At 43.5% G+C, this 16,237-nt stretch overlaps 1 protein-coding gene across 7 annotated transcripts in view; it reads right to left on the bottom strand.

Annotated features, from left to right (window-relative positions):
* LOC120515588 (FH1/FH2 domain-containing protein 3-like) overlaps positions 1 to 16,237 on the bottom strand; it is a 674,713-nt gene that overhangs the window by 164,230 nt on the left and 494,246 nt on the right. For 4 of the 7 annotated variants that reach the window (XM_039736692.1, XM_039736693.1, XM_039736696.1 and 1 more), the window contains exon 11: positions 14,007 to 14,105. The exons of the other annotated variants lie outside the window; for them this stretch is intronic. In XM_039736692.1, coding sequence (XP_039592626.1) covers positions 14,007 to 14,105 — 99 coding nt within the window. The remainder of the gene's footprint in view (positions 1 to 14,006; positions 14,106 to 16,237) is intronic. 7 annotated transcript variants of the gene reach the window in all.

Raw genomic sequence — 16,237 nt, 5'->3', positions numbered from 1 at the left:
TCCTCCTGACCTGAGAGCAGCAATCGCCACACAGAACACTTGACATGTATGATATTCAGGCTCTCTGCACATTTAGAATGCTTAGATTTATACTCTATATCACTTTCATGATGAAATGCATTAATGTATGTATGTTACAATTGACAGATAAGGCGTTAACTTCATTTAAATATTGAATACTGTTAATAATTACACACATGGAGGTGACACGGTGGCAGAGCGGTAGCACTGCTGTCTCACAGGGAGTCATGTCGCTGGTGTTTCCTGCCTGGAGTTGGCATGTTTTCCTGCTGGGTTTTCACAGTGTGCTCCGGTTATCTTCCAAAGATATGTAGGTTTGGGGATTTGGTGAGACTAAAATGACGCCAGTGTATGTGAGTGCTTGTGTTCAGCTTGCGATGAGCTGATGCCCCGTCCAGAGATTATTTCTTTTTTGTGCCCGATGCTCGCTGGAATGGGCGCATCCCTGGATTGATGGATGTAATCATTAAACATCCTTTTCAGAGATATTGCGGCAAGGTGTCCTCGGAATTTAATGGATGTTTCAGGCAATTCACAACACAGCGAAGCCGAACCTGTTCTCACTGTGATGATATCTCGCACTGCCACCTGGTGGAATCTTCCAGATTTACGTAAAGTACGCTCATAAGTATAAACAGTACAACGCTTGTGTAGCTGTAGAATCCGCTGGAGCACACGTCGCGTTGCGTGAAGTATAAACCTGGCCTAAGACGATATGCCACTGACAAGCAGTTGGGTGCCTTGAGACCACCGACTGTAAAATGGCTGTTGCCACCCAAGTGCACTTGGCAGACAGTGTGAGGGCTCTTATAATGGTAACACTCCAAGTCAAGGGGTGGCGCTGTTGCCTAATGCTTCTCCTCCTCTCTCCCTTACAGACCCGACGACCAGCAGCATCAGTGATGTCACTTCCGGGTCCAGCTCATCTGACTCCGCCTCTTCCACTCTTAAGGGGCTCCGCCTCCCTCTTGAACCAGTCTACATTTTGACTCTCATCTGAAAAGATGTCTCTCGCTGCTTTGTGGTTTTTCTATCAAATATGCGGGGTTTGCCTTCAAGGTGCCCCAACTCTTTATAATCTTCCTAAGTTTTTCTCACAATATAAAAAAAAAAAAATTAATGGAGCTGATGTATGGGAATGTTAAACTGAATGTTTTTGCTTGATAAAGCTAAGTGACCTCTTTAGTGCTACTGCTTGTCACTACTGTCATTTAAGACTGCGCAGAGCGATTGGTGGGGCCATGAAACTCGTTTTCCTAAATCTATACAAGTCAGGCGGCACTGAATGAGGTTGACGGATTTATTATGAAAGCAATGGAATCGTAAGAAAGAGGGGGCATCTTGACCCTTGACAAATGTGCTTTGAATTTAAACAGGATTATGTACCGTGAAAAGGCGCCACACAAAGGCAGACACGCCGTGCCTAGCAACGTGACTGAACAATCGACGAAATGGCAAATCTGGGCCACAAGGGCATCTGGCACTTTTCTGTATTTCATTTGGGACTAATTTAATTTAGGTTTCTGTGTTCACGAGCAATGGCCTGGATAGACAGGGGGATTCAGCTTCAAAAGCCTCAATTCCAGTACCGGCGACATTTAGGTGAAATTCTTTTCTTCAGAGCAGTCAGTCAAGTATGTTGTAAAAGGTGCAAATAATTTATACGTTGTGTGAGTTTATATATCTATATGTGTTTATACGTTTACTAGCCACGTGACCTGTGATAGAATATATTGTCACGCATGCACCTCAGTGGGTCACACTCTGGGCCCATGTGTACTACCACCCTGGGTTAAGAGGGGGCGCTGGCTCCGACCTTGTCCTCTTCTATTCTCTCCGCTGTACTGAGAAGAGCACCCACTGACTCCGCCCCTTGCGGCCCCCCACCTATACGTGACATTGTGAACACAGCGCACCACAGAACGCAGCTCCAATCGGGTGATTACAAAGCCTGATGATTCCTGGGTTGGATTTTGGACTTTTCTGTTTCGTTTTGCGAAATTAAATTTTTTCTGTTTGATTAAATGGGGACGGCTGGGATAGCACCCCAACATTTCCTTGTGAAACTTGCATTTTTGCATTCACAGCCACAATATTTAAAAATATTTGATATCTGTTGCCCTACGTGTACCCTTTAGTTCGGTATCCTCGCCTCCCCTGACTGTCTGTCACGCGTATTACCATAAAACCTGCTGCTCAGACTTTGCCATTACTTTTGAGATGCCTCGTTGGCCTCCTGTCTGATTTTGAATTTACCTTCTTTGAAGGCGACTCTCAGCGTGTCTGTCACCACCTGATTTGTACTACCTGATAGTGACACGGGCCACCTATGCCTTTAGTTCTCCTTGTTTTTTTGACTAATACCCAGAGTAGACGGACGCCCATTGCCCACATCATTCATATTCTTTGAAGGTGACTCTCAGCCTTCCTCTTTCACCTCTCCTTGGTATCCTCATGTGTGTTAACCTCCCATTGTCTGGCACTTCTTGTCTCAACAACAACAACAACACAACTGACCAATCAGATTATTCACAAGGACTGGACACAAACGTGTAGACATTTGAGTTTTATTATACACACTAGCCACGTCACCTGCAAAGACAAGTGAGAGAATACATGTCCCATCTTTGACACTTCCCGATTTGCGCTACCTGGGTAGTGACACATGCCTCCTATGCCTTTACTCCTCCTTGTATGTCTCACGCTTGCACTTCATGGGGCTTGGACATACACACACATACACACACACACAGACCTTTGTGTTTTGTTATATAGTAAATGTGTGTATACTGTATACGTGTGACCACAAGGGAACATCACTGAGCCACCAACACCAGACACAACTCCATGAAACTCAGCTTATTGTTAAAAATCAAGGTATTTGTTACACAGAGACACGCTCACAGGTTTTAAAGTCAGTCCGACACTGTAACACTCCTTTGAATGCTCCCTCTGCTCTGTGTCTCCTTCCAGTCCTCCATTGCTAGTGTATCCCCACTCTGACCCGCCATGATGAGGCAGAGCAGCCCCTTTTATATAGGACCCAGGAGTACTTCAGGAGCTACGATACTGCATGGCAAAAGACTTCTGGGCATTCTGGGAGCCGCACAAAGTCAAGAGGGTTAATTTCCTGCTGTGCCCCCTAGCGGCACCCAAGGACCCTTACAGGGGCACCCTTCTGCACTACAATTCCCAGGCAGCCTTGCAGGTGTCCAGCCCGAGGAATTCTGCCACCTAACACTCTAGGGGATGGATTGTTCCTAATAGCCAACCTCCCCTTGCTGGCCCATTATTTGTTCATCCCGACTGGAATAGGAATTGAGGATCATTTCTCACCATCCCAGTCCATTCACACAAGAAATTAAAAAGACTCACCATTAAAGAGAATTTTATTTAAAAAATGATTACGTTATTGCTCGTCAGTCCTTCCACAGTCACCTTCTGTGAGGTCCATCAGCACATTAGATAGACAAAGTTGAGTGCCATTATGAACAACGCTGCACATCCCCTCTCTGACACACCAGCACTGAGGACTTACAGCTAATGAATCATTCAGCACAGGCGTGTTCAGAAACGCTACAGGGTCTCCTTCACACTACGCCTTTATAACCCATCACTAGGACTGAGACTGTTCTCTTATATTTAGCTACAGCAGAAGTTCCCTTTCTTTTTAGTAATTCTATTGTGTATTGTTAAAAGTTTAATTTATTGAGCTTCTGTAAAAAGCTACATTTTCCCCTGGAGACAAGTAATTGCAATGTGATGTGACATAATGTAAATAAAACACACTAGAGAGCCACATTGGAGTGTACACCCCCAATCCATTCTACACTTTTCGTATCTCCAGAGATATTAGGACCACCCATTGAGTGCTCACTAGGTGGTCTGATTACATAAAGGCAGACAGCTCATAATAGATGTCACTATGACATTAGTTGTCCATCATAAATAAGCAAACACGCCCTTTCATATCTCCCAGGAGGCACACGTTCTGTAGACATTTGGGACATCACAGTTTACTCATTCACTGGATCAGCTCCTACTCTCGGAACTTCATGGAGGCCTACAACAATAATTCTCCAATAATGTCCTGAATCACAGACATGATGGCAGACAGCTTTGCCTTTCTTGCAATTCTCAAACCCAATTAGATCAATTATGGGGCAAAGATGGGGGACGGTTCTGACTTGGGGCCTAGGGTGCCAGTTGGCCAAAAGGCTCATTTTGTCAACACAAGGAGACGGACATACAGACCGACCAACCAATGGACAGGCTGACAGCTAGTTAGGAAGACATGAAAAGCACTATATGATAAATAGATAGATAGATATGAAAGCTACTATATGATAGATAGACAAAAAGATTTAAATTTTAGTATAGTCGGCAGGATAGATAGATAGATAGATAGATAGATAGATAGATAGATAGATAGATAGATAGATAGATAGATAGATAGGTAGATAGATAGATAGATAGATAGATAGATTTTAATTTTAGTATAGTTGGCAAGATAGATAGATAGATAGATAAGACACTATATTATAGATAGATAGATAGATAGATAGATAGATAGATAGATAGATAGATAGATAGATAGATAGATAGACAGATAAAAAGATTTTAATTTTAGTATAGTTGGCAAGATAGATAGATAGGTAGGTAAGGCACTATATAATAGACAGACAGACGGACAGGCAACACTTCATTTGTCCATAGGGGGAAATTTGGCTTTTTACAGAAGCTCAATAATTGATAACATCTGAATTAGCTCATGAGGTACAAGTGTATAATAAACAAAGACCAGTCGTGTCATATATTTGAAATATTAAAATGTGTGCTTCAATTTAAGTGTTTAAAGCAGAGGTACTTAACTTGAGTCCTGGGGGTCTGCAGTGGCTGCAGATTTTCATTCGTAATTAGAAGTCAGGCCTAGCAGATAATTGTTATGTAATTAAATGACTTGTTAGCACTTTCATCCTTCCGTGACAAATATCTATCACATTGTAGATTTTTCATTTTCTGAGAACGTTATCCACGTTTTGTGGTCCGGAATAGATTTGTACCTTCTGGTCCTCCCCTTCTGTCTCATTTATTTCAAAACACTGTAATAACACAGATACTTTATGATTCACATGCACACACATTTGAATGGAGGCACGTTAGGCTGGAGAGCTGCTGGCTCCTTTGTCCATTTGCACCTCATTATTAACTGATGGCTGGTTAAGTAAACTGGTGACCATTAAAACCTGAATGCAGCTCTCTAGAACTAAAAAGAGGTAATAAAGAGTCATAACAAACAAGTTAACTAAAACTAACCCCAAAAGCATAATGTTTTAATAAACGGGTTCTAATTAAAAACATTTGGTTAAAGCAGAAACCTGCAGCCGGTGCAGCAGACCTCCAGGACCAGAGGTGAGTGGCCCTCAGTTTAAAATCTAAATATTCTCAATTGTAATCGACATTTGCCATTTGTCACCCTCTGTTGGAGGTTCATAGAGGGCTGGGTCCCTAGTAAAGGATCTAAAATCATGCTTATGTTTGAAATGTGTCATTTGCAACCTTCTGTGAGAGGCTCTTAGAGGGCCATGTCTGTGGGTAAAGAATCAAATATCAAAATTATCATATTTGTGATTAGCAGCCTTGAAAAACCATAAAACGACACTCCACATGCCTGTATCACTGACCCCCATTTTCTTAAAGTTTTGTAAAAAGGAGTCATTTTGACCCCTCGTATCCCATCAGGGGTGAACCCCTGGGGTCGGCTGATGTGGCCTTCAGGCTTACTGTTTATCATAAGGGTGTCATTTCCTGCACCAAACACGGCCCAGAAATGGCCTAAAGATGAAGCTTTTCAGGTCTAGAGGGACCAATTCAAGGAGGAATCCCAAAAAGGCTGACGTTTTGTGTAACTAGACCTCCTGATGAGCCGAAGGGTATGTCACATGTGACCGGTGAGTCAGGGGGCGCCAGACAATAAAATCTGAAGTAAGTTCAAAGCGCTCACAGGCCATTCTTATGAACCCAATCTCTACATATAAAAGCCAAATACCACTGACTCACTCATCACAAAATCTCCCGACTTGTAGGCTACCCTTGGCCCATAGGTGCTTGCTAAGAAACGTTTTTTAAACATTTCATGGTCCAAGCGCGTTCTGTCTGTATGTCTGTCTGCTTTTCACGAGAGAATTACTCAACGGATTTAGATCTGCTTATTTTCTATAATTTGCTTGAACTTTCTGGTTGATTTTGCGACTTCTCTCATCACGCTAACTACCAGAGTTCGCTTGCGGTACCGATGTATTTATGCCTCTGTTCGAGTCAGTCTACGTCTCGCCACGTGTTGGAGCGTACCTTGCCTCTGCTTAGCTAGCGATACCCGTTTGTAAACTGACATTATCATCTACAGATTGTTAAGGAGTAACGTTTGACGTTTTTGAGAGAGAGATCAGAGCTACATGTGTTTTACAGGGTAGCCGCTGATTGCCAGAGATATCACAGCCACATGCTGTTCTTCTCACGTGGGTGATGTTCTCCCGTCAGAGCTGAACATGGTCAGATACAGTGCCAACGTCTATTGATTTTTAAGGTTTTTCCTGTTTCATTACTATGTGGGTGCAGCCGCGGGGGACAGCTAGTAAATAATATAACTATATTTTAACAAGCAACATACTCCTCTCAGAAATCCACCAGGATGACTAAAAAGAAAGAAGACTTGAGACTTTTACAGTCGCAGTGAGGCATGAGACCAACACCACCACTGCTACCACCTAACCGGCTTGTCTTTGAGGATGTGGGAGGACAACTGGAAGGCCAGCAGGAAACCACACCAGAAACAGGGAGGACATGCTGACACACAGGCGAGGAACTTAAACCCAAGATGATGGATCCATGAAGCGCGAGTGGAACCTCTGCACCACCTTAATGATTTCAAAGTGCCAATCCACTTGTCACAGACCTGTAGAGAAGGCTACACGTGGCACAGCGCGTAATTTCTTTTTCCGAAATCCTTGTCGCTATATGGCAGCACACGTGCACACGGGAAGCAGCTAGAAGGGCCAAAAGAAGGTAATTCCACACCAGGCCAGGGGGTGGCGGGGTTCAGTAAACCTTTCTCTTTTATCTCTGCAGATCGGACACGGGAAACTCGGCCTGATTCCGACGACGCCACTTCTGGTGTCAGGCCCATGACGTCACTTCCGGTACCCCAATCCCCACCACTTCCATAAAAGGATGTAATTTCCAGTTGTGGCCCCAAAGACTCACTTTGGGTGCTGGCCTCCTGATGACGTTACTTCTGCCAACCTGCTTTAAAAGCAAGACAACCTCCACTTGTATTCAGTTCTTCTTTGGACTCAACTCTGTACACGTCTGTGCAACGAGGATTCGAGTCTACGGGTGGCTGCCCCAAACCTTTTTTCGTGTGTCAAGGCTACTTATTTATTTCCACACGGCCTAGCGCGTATTTCGGTGAGGATACAGCAAGCGAGGGTGCAGTGCAGCACACGCACACTGCCCTTTGCTAAATCACCCCTATTTTGAAGCATACATTCGAGTCTCCATATTCGCTCTTCTCCAAACCCACTTCAACGAGAGCAGCGGGATGTGATAAATACTCTTCAGGCCGAAAACCACTTAATTGCGCGCCTCATATTTTATGTGTTTTCTTACTCTACTTCATTATTTATTAGAAAGTGCAATTCCCAGTGTGAGGCCTGCATGCTGCATTACATGAAGAGATCACTAATCTCCCGTCCAGGGCCATTGATAAAAAGCAGCATTCGGTAAAGGCCAGAATTCACGATATTCTAATAATTCACAATAATTTGCACCTAGGGAATGCCACGGAAGCAACGAAAAATATTTTTGTTTTAAACGCGTCCATTTATAAGACTTGACTGGCCCATATGGCCATCGGGCTATTATGGTGGTAAATTTAAACTCTTAATTGCGAAAGCAGCAAAACCGTCAGCAGCCCTGAATGTGAAAGCTAAACCCCCTGCCAACAAAATGGGGCAAACTGACTAACCAAGACAAGCATGGTGAAGAGTGAAGGGGCTGAGGTCTGCAGGTCTGTCTTGGGTGCTAGAACCTGCCTCGGACCACAGTGGTGGAGAGAGGCGTAGATTAGCAGACTGAAGTGACTCAAATCCCATTATTTTGCCTTAATGTGGCACCAATCTGATGTTTTCAGAGCTGTGTGGACACCAGATTGGAGTCCCTTTCATATGTGGTCTCATCCGATTTGTGGCCCTGCGACATGAATGACAACGGTCAGAGCGGAATTCACGTGAGTTTTTTTGACTGTACGCACAATCTGAGTGCTGTCATCATCATCAATTAGCACCGGCAACTTGGCAAAAACAACAATGGAGGAGAACTACAGCTGTGACAACAGTCACGGGCCCACCACTGCTGGCTCCTGTCTGGTACCCACACATCTCTTGGCGCAGCAGTGCCAGCAATAGCTGTGAAAACACATAAAGATACCCGTCTGGCCAATCATGTACAGCTGACCAACTGTCTGCCGTCCTCCAGAGCAAAATGCGATGCACACACGAGCTACAAGTGTGTCCATTTTGTTGGTTTCAATCCCACAGGACGTCTCACAAATTTGAATTTTTTTTTGTTGCTGGTGACGCAGATAATGTGCCCATGCGTGTCATTTTGGATGACAGTTGCGTTCACATTACAATTAGATACAGCAGGTCACTTAGGAACGGTGTCACAGATGGCCGGGGTTTTTGTCCGGCTGGGACGTGTCTTCATTCTATGGACCAGGGAAGCAAGCCTGGTCAGGACAGTACCTTCCTTGGAACGCTACATGGCAGCCCTCCTGGGTTGCATCGGGGCCACGGGCGTGGGATTTTGGAACTCAAGCCTGTTGGGGTCCGTGGCCACCACCAGGGGGCACTGCTGTGATCCCTGAGCCCATATGGGCGGGGTTTTCCGCCACACCCGGAAGTGCAGCCGGAATTGGGTCAGCAAACACCTGGAGCACTTCTGGGTGGGCTATAAAAGGAGCCAGTGGCCACCACTCTGGATGCCAGAGTCGGGAGGAGGGAGACAAAGCCTGCCGGAGAGGAGTGGAGGAAAAAAGAAGACGAAAAAAGTATTGTGGTGATTGTGTTTGGCGCTTATTGGGACTGTGTTGTGCTTGTGTACCTCCATGCGAAGAAAATGAAAAATATTGGTGTGCCTCCTGCGTCTGTCTGTGTCGGGTTGAGTGCTGGGATAGCGCCTCTATCGCAATGGGAACCATCAAGATGGGCAAATCCGATCTGAGTGAAAATTCAGAATAGACAAATGAGGCTTGGAATGTGAAGGCAACGAGAAAGGAAGAACTGAGGATTATGGGAGAGCAGGATCAGGTGGTTGGACCAGTGCTGTGGAGCGGAGGCAAAGAGGAACGGCACTCCTGCAGAGCAGCTGATAGCAGGTGCAACCATGGCCTCCAGGGGTCTTGCTGGACTAGTGAAGGGAGCCGAGTCCAAAACAAAGTGTCCACCACACCAAGACCCCAGAAGCAGAAGGTCTGAATGAAGAATGAATCACCTGCAATGGACGATTATAGCAAAGTAACACAGTGGTTGGCAGCACTGCCTTCACAGCTCCACAGTCCTGGGTTCAAGCCCCATCTCTATGGAGTTTGCATGTTCTCCCTCCCATCCAAGACTCGTGCTACTTGATCCCGGGACAAGACGCCTCTCTCAACGACCCTGACAGACCCCCTGGAGCAACTATAGCAGCAAAGAGTGAAAGGCCCGATTGGTTAGGGCCACTGATTAGGAAATGGAGAGAACATTCAAGCTCTACACAGAGCGGGATATCAGCACCTTTAATCTGTTAACAAGACTTCACTCTTTATAGCGCCTTTCACTGGCCTCTTCACAAAGCACAATTAAACATGGTGACAGGGCGGCCTGCATGCAAACAAATCCACTCGGGACATTTCCTGAGGAAAAAAAAAAAAAAACTACTGGGTGTGTGAACTCTTGTTGGAAATTGCATTTTGATGGATTTGATTATTTATTTTTTGGACCAGATCACAGAGTTGTGGGCGAGTGACCACTTCAGAAGGAATTTAATTAGCCAACATCATCGTTAAAACTTTATTGGAGATGTTAGAAGTTGCAGAATATTTCCGTTAAATGGTGTGTATTTAATAAACCGCCACTTCCCTCTTTCTCAGTCTCTTCCAGACTGGCTGAAGTCCTGACCATGCAGAACTGCCACAACTCTCAGAAGAGGAATTAAACTCCATTACAGTCGAGGAAAGTTCCAAAACCCTACAGTAATTACGAAAACACCATCGGCTGCATTTCTGACATTTCAGCCTCGAAGACAACTGAGATAAAAGACGCAATGGTGGAATGCCTTTTTCTTTTTCCATGTTGGCTCGGTGGGACGCTTGGAAATGTGGCTAATCAAAATGTGTAACAATGCATCGGGCGTTCGGGGACTCGAAAAAATGCAAACTTATTGTCGCTGTGGCTTTGAGCAGACTTGCTGATAAAGCGAAAAAACGACTGAGGCCATATTGAATCCTTCAGATGGAGAGAGATGAAAACATTTGGGAAAAGTTGTAACGACTGGGAGACTTAAAGGAATACGCCACCCCAAAGGATACTTGTCTGTATGTTACTTATTAGCCCTTGTAGCTTGTAGTGAAGGCCGAGAAACAAATTTTTATTTCACGCTTTCACGCCGAATGGAGCTGAAAAGTTTCTCATAGAATAAGAAGCTAATGAGACCAACGCTGGACAGTATTCTGTCTCTGCCTCGCATATTCCTTCTCTCAGTTCTTACCCTCACTTTAATCTGGCTGACGTTACACAAGCGGTGCTGACCTAAATGTAGAACAGAGGATACAAAATGGAGACCAAACGCCGGACAACCGCAAACCATCTTCAAAAACATCCCTAAAAAAAACCTCACGTTACTCGTGGCGCATCATCCACATTTCAAGCCCTCCAGTCGTACGCTCACGACATCCCACACAAGGGGCGTTGAGGTATAGATGGGAATTTTCATGCTCTGTTCTTATAAGGAGTGCAAGGTAGACACGACTCATTGGACAAACACATGCATGCTTGAAGCTGTCCTTAGTAGCGCTAGCTGTTCTGTGCCCCCCTTTCTGTCAGTTCTGGGGGGGTGCACAGTAGTGTGGCTCAGCAAATTATTGTTACATTTTTGACAAAGGAAAGAGTCATTCCATCTCAGATTTCTTCAAGATTTAAAAATCAGTTTGAGAGTCTTGAGAGGGGGTGTCAAACTCCAGGCCTGGTGGGCCACAGTGGCTGCAGGTTTTCACTCTAACCTTTTTCCTAATTTATGAGCTACACTTTATTTATTGAATACAATGAAACGACTCACGCGGTATTGTTCTGTGAAGTCTCCTGCCACAGCAGCAGAAGAGCAGACGTCTTTTGACTGCATGTTGACCCATCCCTGCACAGCGTCAACGACCTCCTCATTCGACTTGAATTTCTTTCCTCCTAAAAATTCCTCAAGTGGACCGAAGTGTGTTAACCTCCCTTGCCTGGAGGTTCCTGTCTCAATTTTCAATTGGTTGAACAGCCACAATGTAACTGACCAATCAGATTTCTTGGAGGGATTGAACACAAACACAGACATTAGCATTTTATTATGCACACTACCCAACATAATCTGTCAAATACAAGTAACAGAATACTTGTAAAAATATTTGCTATCTTGTGCTCTACATGTGCCTTCAGCACCTTTCTTCAGTGTCTTCTTGTGTCTTGACTTCTCGAATGTATTTTGATAAGGCTTGTCTTATTTCAAGGCGCCTATCTCACCTCCTCCTCATGTGTCTGACACTCACACTTCCTCTTTCAATTGCATTACCAAGGCCAAAGTGACCAATCAGATTGCTGCCTCGAGCACAATCCCATAATGCCTTTTTCTCAGATTCAGTTATTTCAGGGTGCACTGCTCACCTCCTGTCCGCTTTTATACTTCCTATCTTTGAAGGCCACTCTCTCAGCGTGCCTCCTATGGCTTTAACTCTTCCTTGTGTGTCTGAGACTCGCACTTCCTCTTTCAGTTGCAACACCAAAGCCAAATTGACCAATCACAACAAAGCAAAACTGACCAATCAGAGTGCTCGGAAGAACCAGCCGTACACAAACAGACTGTAGCCTTTTATTATAAAGTAGAAAGATATTTTAGTGAAAATACATACGTTCAGGACATTGACAAGCATATGACTGGATGACTTGATGTGTGGAACACATGATACGAGTAATGTGAGATTTTTAATGGAGGATTTTCATGCCGTCTGCTTTGCATTGGTCACCATAGATGCCTAACTTTTCTTACAGACCTTGAGGAACTAAAATGGTGTCCAAGATGTTGTAACACAAAACATCTAAACCATCAAGAGTGTCAAGTAATTCAAATAAAAAGGAATCCTCAATTTCAAAAACCTCCAATACAAATACAAAATGATACTAAATAATTAGCATAAAACCAAATCAGGACAAAAACATCCCGAAAATCACACTTTCTCTGCTGCTCAACTTATTCCCAAGTCCATTTCAAACAAACATAATACAAATGACCTCCATGATTCTCCTGCCTTGCCTCAAAAGGTAAGACCCTGTAAAAATCCTCTGCCGCTCGGTACAACATTCATTGAGTTGGACACTCCTGATTGTAATTACAGTGCTGACAAATTTCATGCTAAGCGCTTATTTTGTTGTAACGAGAAAAACTGAAATGAACCAAAAAACCAAAGTGGACAGCCTATTTACTACAGGACTCTTTAATCAGTTTGTGGTGCGCCACCTGTTGGAATGCATTTTGTTAGGCATATACAAATTAAACGCATTGTTTTTCACTTTACCGCTTTTGTAGGGTGGCACCAAAAATCAAGACCTCAAATGACAAATTCGGACGTGAGGATCGGTAAGTTTTACGCCCTAGAAGCCAAGTTACCTGAACTATTCTGTAACATTTTAATTAATTATTTACCTCTCTTTCTGATCATGAAATAGGTCATTACAATAGCAATTGATGAGAAGAATTCATAATTAATTGCATAATTACAGTATTTGAGGGTTCCTCTAGAGTGCCTCCTTCTCTGGCATATTTTGGCTCAAACACTCATCAACAACAACAACATTTATTTCTATAGCACATTTTCATACAAACAGTAGCTCAAAGTGCTTTACATATTAAAGAATAGAAAAATGAAAGACACAATAAGAAAACAAAATAAATCAACATTAACATTGAATAAGAGTAAGGCTCAATGGCCAGGGGGGACAGAAAAAAACAAAAAAACTCCAGACGGCTGGAGAAAAAAAATAAAATCTGTAGGGATTCCAGACCATGAGACCGCCCAGTCAGCACATCGTCATCTCATAACAGGCTTAAGTTTCAGTTGTTTTAGCTCTAGACCAAGAAATTGTGACATACAGACAGAATGACAGACAGACACACACGCATCATCGAGATATTGATGTTTTCGGTATCAGGGGACCCTAAAATGTCGAGATCTGTCGAAAACTGGATACTGAAATTTTTGACAAATCTAAAGCTTTCATTCCCAGCCCATAGACAATAGGTTAAGGTTGGGGGCGCGCAAAGCAAAAAACACTCCAAGTACTCATTTTCAGTGTACTAAAGACACATTACAGTGTAAAATGTTACAAAATCATCCCCCATATCTAATAGAAAGAAGTTTAAAAGACGGGTTTATACAATAATTACAGTACAGTAAAGCACAAACGTTCACAAAAAGTTCCAGGCCAAAATAACAAAGCATTTTTAACCATGCATATGCCGTTCACGTCATCCATCATGAAGATGAAAATGGACATCACAAGTGACAGATCACACTCAGCGCAAACCCATGCTATTCTCTCGTAGAACCGACAAACCCATTTAAAGGTAACACAATGAAGCGATGCAATATCGACATGCTTCACCCACCGGAGGGCGCAACATGCCATACTCACAGTGGCCATGGCGCAAACTCTGCCTCAAACATGCTCTCGCCCTCTGAGTGGTCATCAGCCCTGTAGGCGGCCATGTGGCTCTCAAGCCTGCTCGTATTGCTGCAAGCCGGCGAAGGCAGAGTTCAGAGATGCGAAGGAATGAAAATGGAATGGAGGAGCCAAAAACCAACGAGAAAAGATGACATGAATTAGTAAAGCGGACTGATCGGCGTTTTAGATTCTCATCTCAGTTCTCCGGAAATCATCGCTGGGAAAAGAATAGACTAAGCCAGTGGTTCCCAAACTTTTCCGATTCTCGGTGCTCTTGGTGAGTCCAGGTTTTCCCAAGGTGCATCCCCCCCCCCAATCCAAATTCTAATTTGCAATAGAGCCAATAATTATTTTTTAATTAAAGGGTTAAGTAAAAATAAATAAAACATGTATTTAAGATCACAAAAAAATGTAACTGAGCAAATTCAACTAATTATAATAAGTGGGATTGTGGTGCAGCAGGTCCGCAGCTACGAAAGATCGGCGGCTTTTACACAATACATTCGCTGTGTCAGTCTCAGTGGGCGCGACTGTGCAGCCGCGGGGAGTTAATGGAGTAATAGGGGTGAGTCTCACCTGCACGTGAGGGTGCGATTTTTCTCAATTGCTTAATCGGCTTCCTGAGGTGCGCGATTGAGACGCTGTGCCCATGCAGCCATATAAGAATGGACTGGCACAGAAAGAGATGAAAAGGAAAGGAAAAAAGGAGCGAGAGTGGCATTGGGGCAAAAGAAAGAGGACGAGCTGATGAGCCAGCCAGCATGAATGAGAGAAGTCACGCGATTCTATGTGCCACCTTGTAAGATGCTAGCAATGCATTGCTTGGTATTGATGTCTGCTTATAAAAAGTACCTTTTTGTTGATTTAACTCTTTTTAACTTTCTGGTAAAGTCGTCACGAGATTTACTAACCATACTGGGATGATTGGTTTCTAAGTGGTGTTTCAGCTCACTTGGCAGCATGCACTCTGAAGCCAAAACTTTCATAGACAGTACGCACTGTGGCCTCTCTTCACCACTGACTTCTGTCAACGTAAAACCAAAGTCCAAATAACTGTTGTCATATTTTTTGATGTTTGCGCTTCTTCACACTCTGGGTGACGGTGTGCCCTGTTTATTTTCACTCTCACAACGCTTATTACTGTTTAATAAAAAACGATCCATTTTTAAAAATACATATGAGAAAAAATGTCACTATTATAAAAAAAAATAAAAATCTTGGAAGGATACGAGACGTGATTTTCTTGGACAGACACTTATCCGTCCCGTGAGACGATTTCTCGCCCTGGGCCGGAAATAAAGGACAAAGTGTAAATGACAAAGTAGAATGTCGTAAAGAATTCAAAAATGTTGACATGGTACATATGCAGAGCAGGTTAGAGATAATGGAAGTACGAAAATTTGAGAGTCTCCACAAAAGGACAGTAAAGATCGCCTTAGCCCAGACACACGGAAATTATTACTTGGTGAAATAACAGAACAGCGAAAAGAGATCGAATATATTGTTCAGATTTAAACTTTAAGTCAGAGACTTGTAGATCGTCTAATTTGTGTTGCCAGCGAGAGTTAAAAAATTCAAAAACGTTGGCGCGGTATGAATTCCTGTGAGATGGAGACTTTTGACTTGAGATTCCTGCTGACAGCTATTTACAAACAAGACCACGGCCATCTAATCTCAGTTGTGTGAATGCTTTGGGCAGACACTGTGCCTGTGCTTTCGGTTCTTATAAATGTTATGAGGACACTAATTATATACGTTCTAGGTGACACGTCAACGACTAAGCAAAGAAGAAAGAGCCGGGACAAACATTCGAGAAAGTTGTTTTATTTATTAGACAGAAAGAAACGAAACGATATTCACTCACAAGACGTTGTACGTTGTGTTGTCACGATGTAAGTCCAAACATGCAATCAAAAGTCAACGCGATCTTGAGGAAAAGTTAATTCCAAATATTGTTTTTGCTAAAGTTTTAAAGTAAAAAGTGAAAATAATGCATATGTAACAATTCCCTTAAAAATAACAATCTCTTAAAAGTGTATATCTGGTTAAGCAAACCTCGGGGGTGGGTAAGCGAAACGAGCAGGGGGCGGAGCTCCCTAGTACTTCAAAAACTTCACTTGACTTAATCACGACATACTGTTGATACAATCTCCGAAAACTAATCCAACACTAAGGCTGCGCCACACCGGCAGCTATTTATA

The sequence above is a fragment of the Polypterus senegalus genome, chromosome 15, assembly GCF_016835505.1.
Source record: "Polypterus senegalus isolate Bchr_013 chromosome 15, ASM1683550v1, whole genome shotgun sequence".
Lineage (NCBI taxonomy): Eukaryota > Metazoa > Chordata > Cladistia > Polypteriformes > Polypteridae > Polypterus > Polypterus senegalus.
The sequence above is the reverse complement of the archived record's forward strand: the minus strand, read 5'-3'. Positions and strand labels throughout refer to the sequence as shown.